The sequence below is a fragment of the Mustela erminea genome, chromosome 7 (genome assembly GCF_009829155.1).
Source record: "Mustela erminea isolate mMusErm1 chromosome 7, mMusErm1.Pri, whole genome shotgun sequence".
In the NCBI taxonomy this organism is placed as follows: Eukaryota; Metazoa; Chordata; class Mammalia; order Carnivora; family Mustelidae; genus Mustela; species Mustela erminea.
In genome coordinates, this window is record NC_045620.1 from 117,079,681 (window position 1) to 117,100,482 (window position 20,802).

Genomic DNA, 20,802 nt, shown 5'->3' on the forward strand with positions numbered 1-20,802 from the left:
TCCTTGCCTAGAAACATACGCATCAAATGAAAATATTTGGAAATTCCAAGGTGTTCTTCCTGTGTGGGTGTGGCTTTGCTTCATGCGACTACAGACTGAGGTCACCTTCCCGGCTGCCTGTGGCTTCTGCCTCCTTGGAGCCCACCAGTGGTGGAGGACTTCTAAAGCCCCCTTCTTCCTGCCTTTCCCTTCCTCAGTGTCCTCACTCTTTGGCCCTTGCTGGGTCCCTGCCATTCTCCAATGGCTTTGGGGGCTGAGGAATCCACCAGAAGTCAGAGAAAGGTTTTTAGCATTTTAGGCATTAGAACCAGGGCAGTCACAGTCTCCAGTGCTCTATTTTATAGATGAGAAAATTGAGATCCAAAGATAGAAGTGCTTGGTCAAGGCCATAAAACCAGCCTGGCATTATCAGGGCAGGGCCCTCCCATGCCTGCTGAAACCTGGCCTGGCTCCTTGACGCCCTGGCCTGAGCCCGGAGTCTGCTGTCTTCCAGGACTACACGCGGGTGGTGTGCCCTGTGATTGACATCATCAGCTTGGACAACTTCAACTACATCGAGTCCGCCACGGAGCTCAGAGGGGGTGAGTGGGACCAACGTCTTCTCCCCAGCAAGGAACCACTGCTCCCCCTGGTCATGTCTTTCTAGGGGAAGAATGGGGAAAGGTCTCTAGTTGTTTGTCTGGAACGTCCAGCCCTGTGTCCTGTAATGTCAGCAGCCCAGCGGTAGCTTTACCACTGAGACAATGAATGCAATGGCCAGGGTCCCGTGCGGGACACATCCAGACCCCAGAGCTCTGGCTCCAACATGGGCTCATCCCGGGATGAGGAGGGAAGGCGAGGACATCCTGGCTTAGGTGGGGCCTGACCTGTTCCGGCACCGCAGTCTTGGGCACCACGCACTCTCTGAGACCCACCATGGTTGTGCTCAGGACCTAGTGCTGGTCCCCAAGACTGATTTCAGATGACTCAGCCCCAGTAAAACCTGCTTGCACCTTCCCAAGACTCCTGACCAAGGGCCACACCCATGACTGTCCATCCTGTCCCCCTTAGGTTCTGTTGAACCTGACTCTATCATCTGCCCTGTATCCCCTCACCGTGCCCAGCAGGGGAGTCTCAGAGAGGCAATAAGAAGTAGAAAGAAACTGTGAGAGGGACACCCAACTGCCTGCTTGCTGATGAGCCTGGGTGAGACCTGCTGTCTCCAGGCCTACCTTCCCTGGATGTGTTCACAAGCTTCTAGAAAAGGGATGTGTTGTGCACATCAGCTGAGTGGGTGTTGTTCTAGGGTTTGACTGGAGCCTTCACTTCCAATGGGAGCAACTCTCCCCAGAGCAGAAGGCTCGGCGTCTGGACCCTGCTGAGCCCATAAGGTAAGTCAGGTCAGGGGTGGGTAGCGTCACCACTGGGTCCTTTTCTCTGCCACATCGTACAGCAGGCATTTCACATTAGATGCTCAAAAGATTGAGAAGAGACCAAAAGAACCTTTGGCAGGCCAGCCCTCCTTTACCCTTACTTTAGGAGTTTCTGTCTTCAAGGAGACTTCTCCTAAGGGGACAGAGGCCTGGTAAGACCCGTACTAAGGAGCTGCTCAGTGTGGTCCTCCCACACACGTGCTACCGCGTACTTAGGCTTCCCATTAAATGCTAGAGGGTCCCAGATGGTCCTGCTTGAGCCTCTGACAGAGGGAAAGATGGTCTGTTCAGGCCAGAGCAGGACTGCTAGGTCTTGGATGTCAGGATTCAGACGAAGAAGGTCCGTTCACTTACTGCCAACTCCTGCTGCTTAGTAACACCCATGTCTGCTCGGCCCCATGCGAGGACGGGATGTCGCATTGACTCTGGGTTCTTCAGCAGAGCCGCGGATGCTTTCTCCTGGTCTGCATTCTCCCTTCACATAGGAGGCTCCCAGCACATGGGGTTGGGGCCTCTCAGAGGACCGGGGTAGACTGGAGTATGATGTCCACCCCGTGGGGGAGCCTGGGTTCTCAGCTTTGAGGGCGTATGGTCTGTATGTTCCTACCAAAGATGGGCACACCTGCCCCAGAACCACGGATCTCCACACTGACCCTTGTGGGCCTTGGGTGGGGTGCTGGGCGTCCAAAGTGCTTGGAGAAGTATGCAAAAGGCCCCTAGGGTATACTTTCTCCAGCCAGTGGCTTAGGGTGCCCCAGATTCTTCGTGGGCATCTCTGTATCTCCAGAACGGCTGTATGGTAAACATTGGATCATTTGCACTGAATCAGCTTAAGTCAGATGGGAAGCAAGGAGCTAGGAAGAGCCGAATGCTGACGCTTCTGACAAATGTGTATGGCTAGGAACACTTCGCCGGGGACCAATGTCTCACCCACCTGCTGGCCCCTTCCCCCTTCCCAGCCTTCATGAGCTGGAGCAGCGCCAAGAGGGAGATTGGAGCCAGACAGCATGCTGGCTAGTGGCTTCTACTTCTGAACCTCTATCATGTGGGGCAGCTTCTCAGTTACCCCCTATGGGCGGCCCCTGATGGGGCAGCCGGCCAAGGCAAGGACAAGGGCAGCTGTGCTGGTGCAGCTTACCTTCTCTGGCCCAGTGTGGGGGTGTCTCAGGGCAGCTTCTGTTCTTGTGGGAATATCTCTCTCATCAGAGAGCGAGTGTTTCCCAGGCTCAGTCCAGGGAACGCCCAGGGGGCGTGGCCCTGGGAGACCCGGTTTCTTGACCTGCTATCCGTCAACTACCTGACATGGGAGAAAACTCCCTTTGCCCTCTGGCCCTGCGGATGAGGAGCCAGGTCCCTGTGGGCTCACCTGCCTTTCCCTGCTGTTGATCCTTCTAGATACAAGTCCTGGTGCTCACTGGGTTATCTGGTTGGACTCTGCCGGGCTCGCCTGCCTTCCTTGGCAGTACTTTGCTTTCTGAGTGGCTTCTCTGGCTTCTCTCTCAGTGGCCAGGGGCAGGGGAAGTGGGGGCAGAACCCCAAGGAAGAAGACGAAGGGTGTACTAGTTTGTTGGGACTATAGCAACATGTCACCCATGAAGCGGCTTATCAGCAGAAACATACTGTCCTGCAGGTCCAGAGGCTAGAACCACAGAGTCAAGGTGTCAGTGGGGTTATTTCCTTCTGAGCGCTATGCCGGCCTCTTTCCTTGGCTTGTTTTCTTTTTTTTTTTTTTTTCTTTTTAAAGAATTATTTATTTTAGAGAGACTCCAGGAGCGTGGGGGAAGGGCAGAGGGTGAAAGGGAGGAGAAGTGGATTCCCTGATGAGCGGCGAGCCTGATGCAGGACTAGATCCCTGGACCCTGAGATCATGACCTGAGCCAAAACCAAGAGTTGGATGTTTAACCCACTGAGCCACCCAGCCGCCCACTCCTTGACTTTCAGATGGCCATCTTCTCTGTGTCTCTTCCCATTATGTGCTCTCTGTGCACGTCTGTCTCTCTGGCTCCACATTTCCTTTGTGTAAGGACACTAGGCATGTGGGGTTGGGGGCCACCCGGATAACCTCATTTTAACTTGATTACTTCTACAGAGACTTTCTCCCCAAATAAGGGCACATTCCGAGGTACTGGGGGTTAGGACCCAAATATATTATTTTAGGGTGACATAACCCCTCACCGAGAGTTAAAGGGGGAAGAAAAGGGAGAGAGAGCCCAATCTCAAAACATGGGTATGCATTAACGGGTGCTGCCTCAGTCCTCCTCCTCTGCCGGGGCTCCCAACAGTGGAGCCCCCAAAGAGAGCCACGCTGGGCAGAGCCTATGGGAGATTCCAGCAGAGGATCCCCGGGCCCTCAGCACAGCGGGCTTCTGAGCAAGTTCTGGCCCCCTACAGAAGGCATGCTGATGAGAAAATGAGCCTGTCTATGAGGTCAGGATTTTTTAAATCAAAAGGAAAAACCCTGGAGTCTGTTCTTGTTTTAGGTAACGCACTGACCCTCGTAAAGTGGAAACGCGGTGGAGAGGGAAGCGTGTGGGATTCTGCCTGGTGGGGCAGATGACTGGGATGGCCGTCCCTCTCTGCTCTCCCATAACCTTCTCTTTCCCTTCCGAATGCACAGGACTCCCATCATAGCTGGAGGGCTCTTCGTGATGGACAAATCCTGGTTCGATTACCTGGGGAAGTACGACACGGACATGGACATCTGGGGTGGAGAGAATTTTGGTGAGTCACTGTTTCTGCATCCAGGGGCCAGCGGCATCTCTGTGTCCTGGGCCCACACGCACCTGGGATGAGGGCCTGAGGGGGGCAGTAGATCACTCCTTGGGGGCAAGGCCAGGTGGGGCACGAGAGGAGGGGTTGCTGGGAAGCTGGAGGTAACGGGGCATTTCTCCAGGGGGAAAGCCTCCCCGGGAAGACCATCCGGGGCAAGTTGACAACAAGCCAGCTGGGAGCAGGGAAAGGAAAGGAACATTGGTCATGCCAGGAGGGGGCTGGGAGTTTGACAGACCTAGCTCCACGGATTTTCACAATAACCCCAAGAAGCAGCCCCATGTCATACTCTTTTTTTTTTTTTTTTAAGATTTTATTTATTTATTTGACAGAGAGAAAGATCACAGGTAGGCAGAGAGGCAGGCAGAGAGAGAGGAAGGGAAGCAGGCTCCCTGCTGAGCAGAGAGCCCGATGCGGGGCTTGATCCCAGGACCCTGAGATCATGACCTGAGCCAAAAGCAGAGGCTTAACCCACTGAGCTACCCAGGTGCCCCCCCCATGTCATATTCTTAACACACGAGGTGGCTGTAGGGTAGCTCAGTGGTATGAGCTCCTTTGTGGGGGGGATCCCAGACTTCTCTCTCTCCTGGGGCTGCAGAATGAGCTCTATACTACTGTGGTTTGCGCCCCCTTCCACCCTCACCCCTTTCTCTTTCACTGAGATAAGGGCCAGACGCTCCCAGGCTTCCATAGCGACTACCCCAGACCCTCTTCATTAACCCGCTGCTGGGTGCTGTGCGCACGGGGCAGCCAACAGATGTTTACCAAATGTTACAGGGGTCGCCATCAATCCTCTTCACCCCCAGGCGCCTACCCCCAAATCCCCGAGTTCAGTGCTCCAAGCTCAAGCCTGCCTCTGGCAGGAATTCGGCTCTGTTTTGTTCCCAGACTTCTCCGGGGTTTCGAACAGCGCCCCCATGAAGGAGGTTTCTGTAAACTTGTTGAATGAAGCACCAGAGGAGGACAGCAAGAGGCGGGCGTGTCACCGGGCACTGTTCGGCATGGGTCCCCAGACGGTGGCACGGCCCCGAGAATGGATGATCCGTGGGGCCCGTCTGGCATTCAGCAGTAATCCCATGCAGCGTCCTCTGCCATTGTTTTCTCCTGTCCCTGCCTCTGGAGTATTTTATGGCTTTCTTCCTCAGTCACTAAGAGTTATTTTCCAGAAATTTATGGCTGCCAGCCTGACCCACAGCATCTGTTCTCCCAAACTGGGCAGTGTAGAGAAATCCATCAGACAAGTACCATTCAGGGCCCGGATTAGAAGCTCAGCAAACAAGCAGGGAAAAAAAAAACAAAAAAAACAAAAAAAACCAAAACCCAAGCCCCCGAAACCAAACTGATTCCCCTGCCTGGCACCCAGTCTTGGAACATAACAGGGAAATCGGTTACAGGTTCAAGATCAGCACTGCCTGCACAGGCCCAGGAGAACCTGGGGCCCGATAGGGTCTTGTCCTTCCCTCTCGGATCCGTAGCGATGTGCTCTGGCCTTTCCTCCCATCATCAAGTGACTCCTTCCTGCAGCCCGTTTGATAGACAGCAGTCCTCTCGTTTCTGCTCCAGTGCCATTTATGACAATAGCGTTCACCGCTTCACAGTTCGGCACACTGAGTCATTGCGAATTTGTGTGTTGAATTGTTAGAAAATGCTTCTAGCCCATCTCCCTCTAGCCTGTGTCTGGCAGGGCTGACACAGCCTCCCTCAACCTTGCAGAGGGAGTGTGAGCTTTCCTCCACGTGGCAGTCACTTTGGGATTCAGGCGGCACGTTATTTTTCATGATGGCCTGTTCTGGTCCAGCCTGCCCGTCCCTTCTTTTGATGGCGGTGTGGACGCGCACCTGCGCCTGTCCAGGGGCAACTTCGGCTGTTGCCTCCCAGTCATCTGACGCTCCCAAGTGCTGATCGGAATGGGGAACGAGGGAGGGGCTTCTGAGAAGCTGTGGAAGAAGCATTTTACAGTCCATCACAGAATTTTTTAAACCACAAAAAAGTATTGCAGATGGTTATCCCAGGAGACACTGTTTTTCTCCCATCACAACATTCCATTATGTTATAGCCCGCTCCCAGTGCTTTGAAAGCCATTTTTGGACCTTTTTTTTTTTTTTTTTTTAAAGCATTTTATATGTCAGAAGATGCAGTGCTTTCCTGATAGTACGTAGATCCTGTGGGGCAGTCCAGCTCTGCCAGAGAGCATAGGTAGGCACCTGAGGGCATAAACATGGGGATTTGGAAGAGCCCATCAGGATGGAGTGACGATCGGGGGTTTGCTGGGACTGGGGAGCACTGGTTCACCTTCAGAGGAGAGTTGATACTGAGGGAAAGAGTTCTTCTCCAGGGGATGGCAGGGGGCCTTCTGCACCTCCTAGCTCACCACATCCTGAGAGCCCCGGTGTCACTCACATGCACTCCTCTTTGCATCCCCAGGACTGTTCTGTTCCCCTCAAAGCCAGCCTCCCACTGGGCCAGAGAGTGCGGTCTGAAATGCCGTTCCCTCCCACTTTCCAGACCAGTCAACCACTGCGGCTGCAGCTTGTCCTGTTCCATAGGGAGTATGGGGAAGTTAAGGACACCCCCTCGGCATTTGCGGTCTACGGCCCTGGGTGACCTCGGTGGGCCTATGGCTAGTCCTTGTTCAGCAGGAGGGCTGGATGCAACGTGATTGCCCCAGATGGCGTGAAGTACAGTGTTATGGACCAATCAGATGATCTCTGCTCAAGTCCCATGTGTTCATTGCAAAATAATAACAGAGCTTCCAGGCCCAGGAGTGCTGAGAACTTAAAAGTTTATTAAAAGGAAGGGTCTCTATTGGTGCATTTCTATGTGTGGACTTAGGGATAGCAGTAGCTTAGGGATACAGTAGGTGTAACAGTAGTACTGTTACAGAGTAACAGTAGGGATGACCTCAATGCCCACCGCGGCCCGCACCACGCCCCGTCCTGAGCTGACCAGGGTTACAGTGGGTCCCTGCTGCTATGGGTACAGTGTGTGTTCATACATGGGACGTGTGGCTCCGTGCAAGCTGGAGTCATTGCATTCAGTGAAGCCTGTGTCTCAAGCTCCCTCCACCTTCGCTCAGAAACCAGACTAGGAAATGGAACTAGAACCTTGGTGGGTCTGGCCGAGCTATGGTGTACGGATAGCTGTAGTTTGGCTTCTGGGGAGAAAGCATCCTCTTCCCCATCCAGTAGTCGTGGGCTTGGCGCATAGACGCTAGGCTGGTGGAGGGCAGGGACAGGGGGCCCCGGGGCCCTGGTCAGACAGCCAGTGGGTTGATGAGGTCACAGGAGGAAAGAAGTGAGGGTGGAGGGTGGGGAGATTTGCCCTCAAATAGGAGTCTGACGTCTAAAGAAAATAAGATAGCGGTGCCCCCCATGAGGGTAGAATAATTACCCGTCTCCCTGTCTGCAATTCAAAGTGGATTAGGGCCTGCCTGACGCTCATCACAGGGGAGGTTGTGGCGGCGCTGACTCAGCAAGAACCCCCTACAGAATCCCTCCATCATCTTTTCGCCCCCCGTCCCCCTCACTTAAGAAAGTGATGACTCGGCAAGAGCCCTAGACGTGGAAAGCGGAGGGTCTGGACGACGCCCCACACCTCGCCGCATGAGCCCCCGCCGCCTGGCGCCTTTGGATTATGAGACTTTCCCCAGAGTCAGCACATCCCCGGGAGGACAGTCATCCTGACGTCAGTGGTGTTGACGAGGGCAGGCAACTCCACTTCTGGGTGTTAAATATCCCTGTGAACCATCACGCTCATCTGCACACTCCAGACTGCCCGAGTCAGGCCCTGGGTCTCCAGTCACCACCTTTCTAATACGCAGGACCCTGGAGCCTAGAAGCTGTTCTGCCTCTCGGTGCAGGCACCTTGGCGAGGCATCAGCTGCACTGAGGGGGCGCGAAGACGGACATCTGTCAGGACTGGATGGAGGTGCTGGTGGTCGCTAATTGTAGAGGAGCCTCTCTTGTTGGCCTCTGAAAGCCTCGAAGGCAGTGTCTTTGTACCCGGAGCGGCACTGGTCGCCGGAAGGCTGAGTTCTGGAACGGGGAGCGGTGCTTTAGCCCCCAGGCACTGGATGGCAGGGGTCAGGTCGGACCGCTGCTGATCATAACATAAGGACATCCACAACCATGAACATGATCATTAAGATGACTAACAAGCTACCACCTGAGGGAGGGAGACCAAACAGAGTGTAGCCCCGTCTCACCAGGGTGGATGAAGAGATCATTTCCCCCCCATGACTCAACGTTTGCAGAGTTGAGATACAGGGCAGTTTTCAGCTAAAGCACCAGACGCAAGACAATGAGGAGGGGGAGGGCGGGTTTGACAGGTTGGGGAAAGGAGGCAGGCAGCAGTGGGCTGTGGATGGGCGGCCAGGGGCAGAAGGTGCACATTATCTGCTGGTGTCCAGCACCCCTCAGTTGAGCGTCACACGGCCCGTGGAAGCCGGTGCTGGAGCTAGGACAGAGCTGGGGCTGGGGGGGTGTGAAGGGGAGCCCCTCAGCTTCAAGTGAACCATGAGGTCAGCCGAGGAAACAGGGTCAGGGGGGCCCTGCAAAGACAGAGCCTTGGAGGGTGGAGCCTTGGAGTGGAAGACTGCCAGCAGACTGGAAGGAAGGGGAGGGACCAGGGTCAGATAACTACTTTCCAAGGCGGGTCCTGTGTCTTCAGTGGCAGAAGGCGGGACTCAGAGATGCGGAGGGAAGCGAGATGGCAGGCAAGGGGAGCACAGAGAGAGAAACAGGTTGCTGGGGTAGGAGGGGGTGGGGGAGGGAACCGAAGCATCGTTTGGAGGGATTCGCTTTGTAAATGAGGAGGGACATATGTCTTATTTGAATACATGGAAAGGAAGAGACCATGGCCAAAACGTATGCGTATTTTGGGAAGAGGGCTGGCACCAAATTTGTAGGTTATATCTAGTAAACCAGATCTCCGTCTCTAGTTTTGAAAGATGAGATGGTTTTCCTTTTTTGGAATTGGAGCAGACCGTATTTTGAGATCCTGGGGAGGAAGGGATTGGAGCACAGCAGACTTTTGGAGCACACTGTTTAGGAAGACGTCCTGAGACTGAAGTCACACACGCACTGACAGTCCCACGGGCTGACCCCTGCAGCCAGCCCCGCAGTGCGCTCACGGCAAGGTGGAGTGGCGGGGGGTGGCGGTCAGCTAAGCTCTCCCATGCTCCGTGTCTCACCCCCACCCCCACGAATACCAGTCTGGGACATGTGAGCTCCACAGTGCCCCAGCCAAGCACCATATTGCTACGTATTGGGGGCTTGATAGAAAGTCAAAATCTGGAATGTTATGTCCACAAATTTCAAGTGGCGTTGGTGGCAGAAGAAGAAAGCTGGAAGCAGGCACAGGAGGCCAGTGCTAACAGGGTCTGTGTTTCAGAGACTGGCTTCAGGGACGTCTGATCGTAGCTGTGGCTCATCTTTCCATCCTACTTAAGTGTTCCCCATAGTCTCAAAATTGTGTTTCATTTGACGTGGATGGCCGTCCTGCAGCATGGACCCTCGGTGAGGTGAAGCAGTTTTCCCCATGGACACGGCCTGGGGGCTGCTGCAGAGTCAGGGGCTGCGGACCCCAAGGCCAAGCTCTTCCTGTCTCCCTCCCTCCGTGTTCTTGCCATCATTTGGAAGCAATCCTGAAAGAGTTCTTTCTTTATCCTAGCACACACACATTGTCCCTACCGTGTCCCCGAACTTCCTGGGAATGGGCTGTAGCCCATTTGGGACAGCACCTGGGCACGCAGAGAGCCAGGTGTCAAGAAGGTGATGGCAATGGGTTTGGTGTCCACAGAGCCTTGCCTGCAGCTCAGGTACACAGGGAAAGTCTGGTTGAGGACAAGTAAGTGAGAGAGCCGGTGAGGATCGCGATGAAGACATTGTGTCCAGACACCTGCTTGGGGAGCTGGACAGGAAGGAGACACAGAGCAGGAAGTGGAAAGAGAGAGAGAGGACCCAGGTGAAGGAACCCAGGGAGGTGGTGCCCAAGAAGCTGGAGGGTGCCGTGCATGTATATGGTAAGAAGGCACTAGAATACTCACATCCTCCTTTCCTACTCCTGGACCCCAGCCTGCTTCCATGTGCCCCTCCCCCACACCTGCAGGAGGAGTCACCCAGGGCATGGGTTTCTCCTGAGCCAGCCTGCCCTCCTATTTGAGCTTGACTGCAGAAGCACAAACCAGGCAGGAATTCCCAAGTGGGGAACTGACGTTTGCCACCAGCGGCGTACCCTGTGGGATGCACGGGGTGCAGTCAGTAAGGAGGTGCACTGTCTGCAGAGAAGTTAAAGCCCTCACAACACTGCCGAGCAGTCACTGATATTCCCCTCCACCACCTTGGTCTGCCACTGCTTCTTCCGGGGCAGGGGCACTGCCTCAAGCCGCTGAGGACCTTGGTCCCAGGGGAGAGAGGCACACCCCGGCCTAATCCTGGCTGCCTGGCTCCCAGAAGAACGGAAACTTCTTCCTTATCAGCCCCGGCTGCTGAAAGGGAAACTGAGGTCACCCAGCCAGCAGAGCACACAGTCTGACTCTGGAGCCAGCTTTTGACCCCCAGTCCCAGGCTGGATGCGGCGGGAGCAGCCAACCGGGAAGAAATGGGCATGTGTGCAACATCCCCGCCCTGGGGGGCGACCCCAGCAACAGCTCAGCGGCTTCCAGCATTTTCTAGGCTACTGCCAAGACATCCCCCCGCAGGCTATAATTCAGGCATCCTTACGGAGGGGCAGAATTGTGGTCCGGGTGGTGGGAGCTGCTCTCCTGGATGCCTCGTCCAGGAGCTTGCTGAGAATCCTGCCCATGGGTATTACTGGCCGGTCAGAGTGTGAACCTCACCACCTCCATGACAGTCTCTTCTATCTGGGTCTGGACTGTCGCGAAAGTCTGCTATATTCTTAAACGGAAAGTTCTTCCTCCTTGGTCCTGGTTCTTAGCCGCCAGGGTCATCTAAGCATGTCTAATCCATCTTCCATGTGTCCAGAAGCAGCAGTCTGGGTCACACAAAGGCTGTAGCAGGGCCCTGCACCAGGCTGGTCCCCAAATACGGCCCTCGCCCCCCATGAATGTGCTCCTCCAAGCCAGTCCCTGTGTGTTTCCATATTCACGTGCATCACCCTTCCAGCTCTGAGTTATCATCAGCCCCGGCTGCTGAAAGGAAAACTGAGGTCACCCAGCCAGCAGAGCACACAGTCTGACTCTGGAGCCAGCTTTTGACCCCTAGTCCCAGGCTGGATGCGGCGGGAGGCCCTGACCCCTTCCTTGGGCCTGGTGCCCCCGATACTGCCATCCTGTGTCCCCTCCCCTCCGGAGAGCACAGAGCCGTGCTGAGGGGGCACGACTATCTTGCAGAAATCTCCTTCAGAGTGTGGATGTGCGGCGGCAGCCTCGAGATCGTCCCCTGCAGCAGAGTGGGCCATGTCTTCCGCAAGAAACACCCGTATGTTTTCCCAGATGGAAACGCCAACACGTATATAAAGTAAGTGCGAGTCCCAGGGGTTCTGTGGGGGCAGCAGAAAGCCTGGTGAAGGGTTGTGGCTGTCCCCAGTTGTCTGGTAGGTTGGTAGGTTGCCTGAGTGTTCTGGGCGCTCAGGAGCCACAGTCGTGCTCCTTGGGACTCTGCCTAAGCAAGGGAGGTCGGAAGCAAGGCCCACCCAGCAGCAGGAGGAGGCGGTCTGAAGCTCTTCTCCACCACGGACGTCCCCGCAGCTTGCCGAGGCCTGCGAGTCACTGGGCAGCACTGTCCTGTCGGGCTTTGGATGTTTGGGGTTGTTTGGGTTTGGGGGAGAAGATTCCATTTTTGCTTCCAAGTTTCAGAAGATCTATAGCTCCCTCTTTCAGCCTGGGTCACCAAGGGAAAGGTCATTGGAAGGATTTGAGAACAGGAGAGCACAAGCAGCTACTGCTCACATGCTTGGCCCTGGCTTCTTCCCTAGGGTGTCTGCACCTCCTGCTAGGGGATGAGATGAAGATCCCGGGGTCTCAGTACGCCCGTGGTGTCCACTTGCTCATTCCTGCTCTGTCCCTTCATACGGCTTCTGTGATTCCTTCTCCTTCGGGCTTTGCCTCTGTTTTGGGAACATTTCGCGTATGTCCCTCTTTCCTCCAGCTTCTCACATTTTCCCTTTATCCCCTTTGTTGTTCATCATCTGACGGCTTCACTTACCCATTTATCCTTCTTTTCTCTTTTTTCTTTTCTGTCTTGTCCATTTGGGGGAGGGGGAGCTAAGCATTTCTTCATTTGGGGCGTCATTTTCCTCATCTGTGTTCTTCTGTCCTCGGTTTTCACATGTATGGGCGGGTGTGGGTTACATCCTGACATGAGCATCCTGGGGCCGGCATGGCGCTGACCAGGGGGAAAGTTAACAACACCTTTTGCAGAAACCTCTGGGCGAGGGTGGGGCAGTGAGAAATCCGGCGGGCACTGAAGACAGGGCTGCCTTGGGCCTTGGGTTTCCAGGAGGAAAACGTGAGCAGGCGACACTTGGTATAGAAGAATGATGGGGATAGTCCTGGGCTCCAGAACATTCTCTGTCTTTGAGTCTGGGCCCTAGCCAGTGGGTCAAGCGGCATACAATTTGCTGATGGTGAGGCCCCAGGCAAGGAGTCAGCAAAGCGCTGGGAACAGCCTTCCCTGCACCAAGAGCAGGCTGCCGGTGTGACTGTCATTTCAGGTCCACTGGCTGGGACAGGTTTGCCATAGACCTCCACGGAAGACCTCTGCTCCAGACAGAACCGGAAATCTGCAGGGGCATGCCCTGTTGAATGAGGCCCCAGGGTCACGGATGGGGGCCCCAGCGGGGACTGCTCCTCCACTGCCCCTGGTGTCTGTTTTCTGATGGCCTCTTTCTTGCCCTGGGGCTCTTCTGGTACCACTGCCTCCCTGCTCGCTGTGTAGGGACACACATCCTCCATGGCAGTCTCTCTCGTTTTCCGTGACCTTTGAGGTCAGCCCCAGAGCAAACACCTGATGGAAAAGCCTAGTGAGCTGGCCAGATAGCTGACAGTTGGGTTAATTACTTGGTTCTTGACACATGTACCTTGCTCTCGGACGCTGTATGTGATCGGCTGTCCTGCCCAGAGCTGGGACCCCAGCCTTTGCCCTGCAGAAAGGGGGGACACCTGGAGAGGGAGCCTGTGTGCAGAGGGAGGCGAGGTGGCCACCGCCGGCCCTGCCTCTCTCCTCCTGGTTCCTGGCAACACGGGCGTATGTGGTGTGTGGACTCTCCTCTCCCAGCCCCCTCTTCCTTTTTCTTTTTGAGCCGCAAAAGTTCCATTTCTGGCACAGTTTTTCAGGTGTACCTTTTGAGGAAGAGTTTGTCCTGTGTCTTGGAGTAAAGGCCCCTTGGGAGGTTGGGTGGGATGTGACCGGGCTGAGCCCCGGCGGAGGAGAGCTGTTACTGGATCGTGGGGACCCCCGGCTAGGTGATGCTGTTGCATGTGCATACATACTCCTCTGGGACACCCCCTGTCTCCCCAGGAACACCAAGCGGACAGCTGAGGTGTGGATGGATGAGTACAAGCAGTACTACTACGCTGCCCGGCCGTTCGCTCTGGAGAGGCCCTTTGGGAAGTAAGTGTCCCTTCCGGCTGCTTTGCACCGGGGTCAGGAGGAGCGCTGGCTGCTGACAGCCAATGTATCTGGTCGCCCAGGCAGGGGCCGCTCTCTTTCACGTCTCTTCTTGTTCCTGCCCTCCTGGGGATGCAGGGATTTCAGCAGCTCTTGCAGAACAAGTGGCAACATGGGCCACTGCCCCAGGAGGTGATGTGTGCCTTGCACCATGGAGGGATGTTTCTTTTTCCATAAAGGTGGGGTGTGGGACAGGACGGACTTAGTCCCTCCAGCTCAGAGCTCCTCTTCCTGGTTCTGAGTTCCCCAAGGCCAAAGCACCCTCCTTCCTCCGTGGAGCAGTATCCTACAGGTGTCCCCAAGAGTCGTGCTCCGGCTTCATCCAGGTAGACGAGAACAGGGAAAGAATTCTGTGCCGAGGCCACAAAGGCTCTCCTGGGAGTGCTCCCCAGACTCTGAGAAGTGGGTTTTGTTGCCTCCATTTCACAGGACAGGAGACTGAGTTTTCTGAAGATTAAGCTACATGCCCTGACCACATCACTGAACCGGGGGCATGAGGCTCTAACCACCCCTGTCCGATCCCCAAAACCATATGTTGCATTCTCCACCACAGAACTGAGGAGAGAAAAATGGAAACTTCATCTATGTTAGCATCTGATTATTTGGAGGGACAACCAGTGGCTTTTTGTCATGCCGATGTCCCTCCACCAGACTAAGGCTGGGGAGTGGATGGGTTTCTCCCCCTACACCGTGTAGGGGAGCCTGTCACGGCTCCAGAGGATTAAATCAGACTCGGCCAAAATGGCTTATGTCTCTGAAATTACAACTCCGTGTTGTCGCCTGCAGTTCAATCGCTCAGAACCTCACAAGGCATTTGTCCTGAGTCCTCGTCAAACTCCCGGCCCACTGACCACGGCTGTGCGTCTCCCTTTCCTCACCTCTCTCCATCCCTCCCTCCCCTGCTTGGTTTTGACTCTCTCGCTTAGAGAGAGGCTTAAAAGACATCATCCTCAGATCTTTGGCCCTGTTGTGCATCTGTCAGCCCCTCAGGCAAAGTTTTCTCAATCCTGGATGCACCTGACTTTGTGCCTTTCCCTCCTCCCTTCCCTGCACTGGCTGCTGAAGGTTCTGGAAAGTATCAGCCGGTGCTGCTAACACACCGTGGCTATCACGCTCAGGCAGGCCCTTAGTAGACTTGTCAGTTGTGCTGCCTTTCCCGGCCATCATTGTCCCCAGTCCCCATTTAAAACTCTCCTGTCTCCCCACCCCTCCCCCCAAGTCCACCTGTCACTCACATCAGGTGACATCTGTTTCACAGCTGAGAGAGACGGCATTGACTTCCCAAGACAAACCGACCCGGAAACTTTGCTCTCTCTGCCGCACTCTTCTTCCATCTCCTGAGACAGGTGTGCCCCCTGCCGTGTGAGACCCGCCCTCCACTTGTAACGGCCGCCCTTCATCTGCATTCCTTCCTAAATCAACACTAGTCCAGCTCCCTCTGCCTGGATTCCTCCTCTCCCGCCTCCTGGCTCAGGGCTTCTTAAACTTTAATACACACAAATCTCCCGTGGCTTTTGTTAAAATGTGGTTGTTGATCCCCTAGGGTGGCATTTCCAGGAAGTTCCCAGGAGCGTCCTGCTGGGGGTCTGAGGGCCTGTCCGGACAGAGCAGAGCTCCAGGCCAGGCCGGTGCTTCCCAAACTAGCCTGCACCCTGCAGTCACCCAGGGGGCTTCAGAAGCTATGGGTGCTGCTCCCAGAGAACTGCTCGGGTCTGGGGTACAGCCTGGGCTGGAGAATTGTTGAAAGGCAGCCCCCTGCCCGCACTCCCCAGGACTCTGATATGCAGCCGGTGCAGACACCAGTGTTCTAGGAGACCCTGCCTTCTGCTGCCTCATCCCTGATCTGTCTTTGCTAATGCACAGTCCCCATCAGCATTTAAACTGATTCAGGGTCTCACATCTTAAAACTTAAATGATTTAAAAAGAAATAGGAGGGAAGAAAAGAAAGTGTGCACTTCGGGGAGATCATGCCCCACCTCTCCTGAGTGTGCTTGGAGACCTCCCCTGTCCCTGAGAGCCCCTTCCCGACCACGATGACCGTGCCTACAGTCTCCGCCTGCCTGGTCCTGTTGCGGCCTCACTTTTCTTTCTCCTGCCATGTTTGTGGTCCTCCCCGAGGGTACGTCATCGCCGTCTCTGTACTGCGCATTCCCCCTGGCGTTCACCACCGCTTCTGTACTGCTGACTCTTGGGTCTCTGTCCCTGACCTGGGCCTCTCATTCTGAGCCGTAGCCCTTTCCATCCCACTGCAAACTGGACATCTCCACTTGGACAACTCCCAAGCTGCTCCAGCTCCAATCCTAAAGGGAACAGCCACGGTGCTTCGAAACATGCTCCCCAGCCTGTCTCCCCCAACTCCAGGAACACTCTTCCTTGTGTCTTCTGGCCCAAGTCACAGGTCTGGGTGTCGACCTTGACGCTTCCCTCCCCCACCTGCCCGGGTCAAACAGCCCCTGAGCCCTGGTGCTGCGGCCTCCTTCATGCACGCAGCGCCAAGGTTTTTTGCTAAACACTGAACATTTAACTCTAAAGAAAAAAAACTGACATCATTCTTTGGCTCATGTTGCTTTGAGTCTGGTGAGGAAAGGTGGTTAGCGCTAAGAAGCCCAGTGTGGGCTGGAAGAGGTGAGGCTGGCCGAGCAGGGCCGGTCCTGTGGGCTCACCCAGGAAGCACAAGGTGCAAATGTGGTAAGGAAGGTGGTGGCGGGGTTAAATGGAGGGACTTGACCTGTCCCTTCTCTCCATTCCGCCCCCAACTTCCCTGCCTGAGAGCACGACCAGCAGCTGGCTGTCCGCAGCCCCCTCCCACAGCTCTCCCTGTCTCCAGCCTTGCCCTGCCAGACCCAATCGCGCCCCCCCCCCCCCCCGGTGAGATGCTCTTAAAGTTCAGATGTCCCCACGTCATGCTTTGCTTAAGCCCAGAACATACACACGTTCGTGAGTGCATGCAACTCAGCCTCGCGCAACAGTCTTCTCTGTTGTTCAGAAGCCCACCGTTGAGCACAATGCCTGGCACACAGTAGGTGCTCAATAAATATCTGATGAGTAAAGGTGTGACTGGGCCCCAGAACCAGCCACAGAAGCTGATTCTTTGAGGGTGGGGTGGGCAGGAGTGGTATTCTTTGGCTGCAGAAGCCAAAGAGAGATTTGTGGGTAAGTAGATTCAGGGCCCCAGTGGTGAATCAGTGACAGACATACTACATGTTCTCCTAGCCTTGTTTTGAAAAAAAAGTAAAACATCCCTGAATTCTGTTTTTGAATGAAAGCACAAACCCTCCGTGTCGGTACCACACCATTGTGAGCTCCTGCTGTGGTCTTCTGGAGCTCTGCCTGGAGCTCTGGAACTCTCCCTGGGTGAGTTTCTCCATCACCCTCGGGAGAGACATGCTGGGCACAGCATGTGCATTTGTCTCTCAGCCTCATTCCTGCCTCTGACCTGTCTCTCTGTGTCTCCCCCACCCCGCGTCCTGCCAGCATTGAGAGCAGACTGGACCTGAGGAAGAATCTTCAGTGCCAGAGCTTCAAGTGGTACCTGGAGAACGTCTATCCGGAACTCAGGTACCCGCCCTGCCTTCTGACTTGTCAGGAGAGACCCTCAGCTGACTGGGTCTGGACAAGGGACATCCCGTGTCCAGCTGGATACAGGGTGTTAAGTATAGGGAGGTCTGAGGAGACCAGTTGGCTCCCCTTATTCCTGAAATCAGAAGAGGAGTTAAGTTCATCAGTAGTTTAAGGGCTGGAGGTTAGCAGCATTTTGCAGCTGCTGGGATTTGAGCTGCTGGGTGCGACCTGAGGCTAGCACTGTCTCCGCGCCAGGCTCCATCTGCCGTGGTGGCTCCTGGGTCTCTCCTCACTGCCTTGTGCCCAGAGGCAGCCGCCATCCTGGGCGAAATGCCCCTGACATCCTCAGAACCCTGCCTCTACCTCTCCAGTGGCTAGTGTCACTCAGCCAAAGGGCACTTGGTTCTCACGTCTCTGTGGCTTTCCTCCAGAATCCCCAGTGATTCCTCCATCCAGAAGGGCAGCATCCGACAGAGGCAGAAGTGCCTAGAGTCTCAAAGGCAGAAAAACACGGAGACCTACAAGCTCAGGTTAAGCCCCTGTGTCAAGAACAAAGGCGAGGATGTAAAATCCCAGGTACGTAACAGGCGAGGGGGGCCAGGATGTGTGCGGGACTGCCACCTGCTTTTATATGACATCAGGTGTCCGGTTATACCCAGAGCCTAGCCACAGGGTAGAAGTACGACTTCCCCTCACTCTGGGACCCGCTCACTCCACTGGGTTTCCAGAGGTGTCGAGTTTCTCTGAAGGACAGAGATTCTCCTGCAGTCCTCTTTTCTCTCTCTTTTCTTTGCTGGCTCCCCCGCCCCACTTTGATGGGTTCGTGGTGAGTGCTCACGAAGGTTCTTAGGTCACTATTCTTTTCTCTGGAAACGGTGTCTTGGAGATTTCATCCAAGCTTCCAGCTTTGGCCCCGCCCTCTCTGTTTCATGGATGCACAAATCCTAGTTTTTATCCCTCCACAAACTGATCCATTCACTCCATAACCATCTCTGTTCTCTGCTAACTGGGAAGACACGGAGATGAGTGGCTAGGTCGCAGGTCTCTGTGGGCCCTTGGGGGATTGAACGCAGGAACAAGCAAGTAAGCAGCTGTTCTGTTAAACTCTGTCCTGGATGGAGATCAGTCCAGGCTGCTCTAGAAGCAGTGAGAGACGGTCTTTGCCATATGCACAAGAGTCAGGGACGTCTTCCTGGAGGACTTGATAATGAGCTGCAGCCTGAGAAAGGAGTAGAAATGGGCTCTGTGAGGAGGGGGAGACGGAGCAGCCCAGGAAGGAGAGCACGCGTGAAGGCCTGGGCTGGGTTGGGTGGCCGGCGCGAGCCCATGGCCACCACAGCATCGTCTGTGGTTCTAGTAGATGGACGGCTCCGAGCAGCAGCCTGGCCCCACAGCCACCTCCCTGTCCCACTCCTCTCCATGTGACTATCTTCGCCCGAGCTCCACGGCTCCAATCCCCACTGTCTGCCCTGGCTCCGTTTTCTCCTAGTCGGCTTTCCTTAGCAGTGGCATTGGTGATGTTTTGGGCCCGATGGTTCTTTGTGTGGGAAGCTGTCCCTGTTCTAAGGCCCACCTAGCAGCATCCCTGGCCTCTGCCCCCCAGGAACACCTCACATATGCCAGCCCTGACTAGCAAGCTGTCTCCAGGCTACACCAGACACCCCAGGGCCAATAAAACCACCCAGATTTGGGGGGGGGGGGCTGGGTGGCTCAGTCGTTAAGTGTCTGCCTTGGGCTCTAGTCATGTTCCTGGGATCCTGGGATCGAGCCCCACATCGGGCTCCCTGCTCAGTGGGAAGCCTGCTTCTCCCTCTCCCACTCCCCCTGCTTATGTTCCTGCTCTCACTATCTCTCTTTCTGTCAAATAAATAAATAAAATCTTAAACAAAAACAAAAACAAAAACCACCCGGATTGGGAACGACCGTGTTAGGTTCAAACCCCAGCCTCTAGTCGCTGCCCCTCGTTCCCCCCCGCCGACACATCACCATCAGACCATTGTTCTCCGCCTCAATACAGGCTCCAGGGGCCCCCGTGGCCTCCTTCAGAAACACACCCCCTGGCGTTCAAGGCCACGCAACCCTGGCCTCCCACTCGCAGTGACTTTTCCCAGACCCGTCTCTCTGCTCCAGCAGGACTTGGGAGGGGCTGCCTGAGCTGGACAGGAAAAGGGGAAGCCAGCGGAGGTCTCGGTCTGGCTTTAGGGATGGCCACAGGCTGGGAACGGCACTGTTTACTCAGGTGGCATTTTGTAAATTGTTGTGAAGAGCTGAGGCATGTCCCTATCTTCTGAAGCCGTGTGTGGGCGCTGTTCATAGGGGATCCCAACGGCCAGAATGTTGTCACTCCCTGCCCCCAGATCCCTGAGATGGAAGCTTGCTCGACCTGCCTTCAGCAAAGCAGTGGCTTTCCTGGTACTTAATGCCTTTGGCTGCACAAGGAAGTAGAAGGAGGGGAGCCGTAGTTAAATCTGGGTCTCTCGGGGAGGGGCTCTCCAGTCTCCAAAAGATGCCAGGCCTTTACTTAAGTGGAGAGTCATAGTACCCATCGCACCTGACCTTCCAATGGCACGAGAAAGGGGAGGAAAAGCAGTCATCCGTGGGAAGCTAAGGGTGATCCTAGTAACAGTCTTTGAGTGAGCCAAGAGTCCTTTCTAGATGCTAGGGCCAAGCCATCACTCCTTCTCGCTTTGGAGAGAACAGTTGGGTTTGCGCAGCAGGAGTGTAAATTCTGGGAAAACGGAAGAAGACTGAGATCGATGTTCCACCCGTTTGCACAGAGGACAGTGAGGGCCCGCGGTGCTCCTGGCCCCTGGCTGCGTGTCGGGGGACAGGGAGGGCCTGGGCTGGATTAGACTCAGCCCTTCTAAAGCGGCCCATGGCCAACCCGCGGGGCTGGGATGCACGTCCAGGTTTTCTGAAAGTGTAAACCCTCTTTAGACAGATAGGAATCTACATACCTATTTCTGCTAGAATAATCCCCGCGTGTACATGTGTGTGCATGTGCGTTTACACATGCGTGTGAGCCCTACACCCTTGTAGGGCTGACCTGTCTACTTTTCTCGGCCTTTCAGTAGCTTCCCTCCTTCCGGCATAAGAAAGACAGTCCCGTCTTTGTGCTCACCAATCCTTTCTGCCACCGCGGTCGGGCTCCAGGAGCTCTCTCTCTCTCTCTCTGACCCTGCTCTGCCTTCTCGGCCCCTCCTACATTTCATTTCTCCTCTTGCACAGCCTCTTGGCCTGTCCAGAGCGGGTCTCGCCCCTTTGGGCTCAGCTGTGTGTAGTAGGGACTCAGTCTGCCTTTGGGAGGACTGATGCAGGGTAAGATCTACCCGGATCCTGCAATCCGGTTCAGGCCATTTGGGTGGAGGATTCTGGGGTTCCGAGATATCTGGAGTAAAAGAAAATCATGGGGTTCAAGCCAAGAGCTCAGA

General features: G+C 55.2%; 1 protein-coding gene across 2 annotated transcripts in view; it reads left to right on the plus strand.

Moving 5' to 3' along the window:
* The window catches only part of GALNT14 (polypeptide N-acetylgalactosaminyltransferase 14), a 212,323-nt gene that overhangs the window by 182,327 nt on the left and 9,194 nt on the right, over positions 1 to 20,802 (plus strand). For both annotated transcript variants that reach the window (XR_004287987.1, XM_032353052.1), the window contains exons 7-13: positions 494 to 581; positions 1,286 to 1,370; positions 4,030 to 4,133; positions 11,533 to 11,659; positions 13,661 to 13,753; positions 17,285 to 17,368; positions 17,803 to 17,947. Coding sequence is in view for 1 of the 2 variants with exons in the window: in XM_032353052.1 (XP_032208943.1) it covers positions 494 to 581; positions 1,286 to 1,370; positions 4,030 to 4,133; positions 11,533 to 11,659; positions 13,661 to 13,753; positions 17,285 to 17,368; positions 17,803 to 17,947 (726 nt within the window). In the remaining variant the exon portion in view is untranslated. The remainder of the gene's footprint in view (positions 1 to 493; positions 582 to 1,285; positions 1,371 to 4,029; positions 4,134 to 11,532; positions 11,660 to 13,660; positions 13,754 to 17,284; positions 17,369 to 17,802; positions 17,948 to 20,802) is intronic.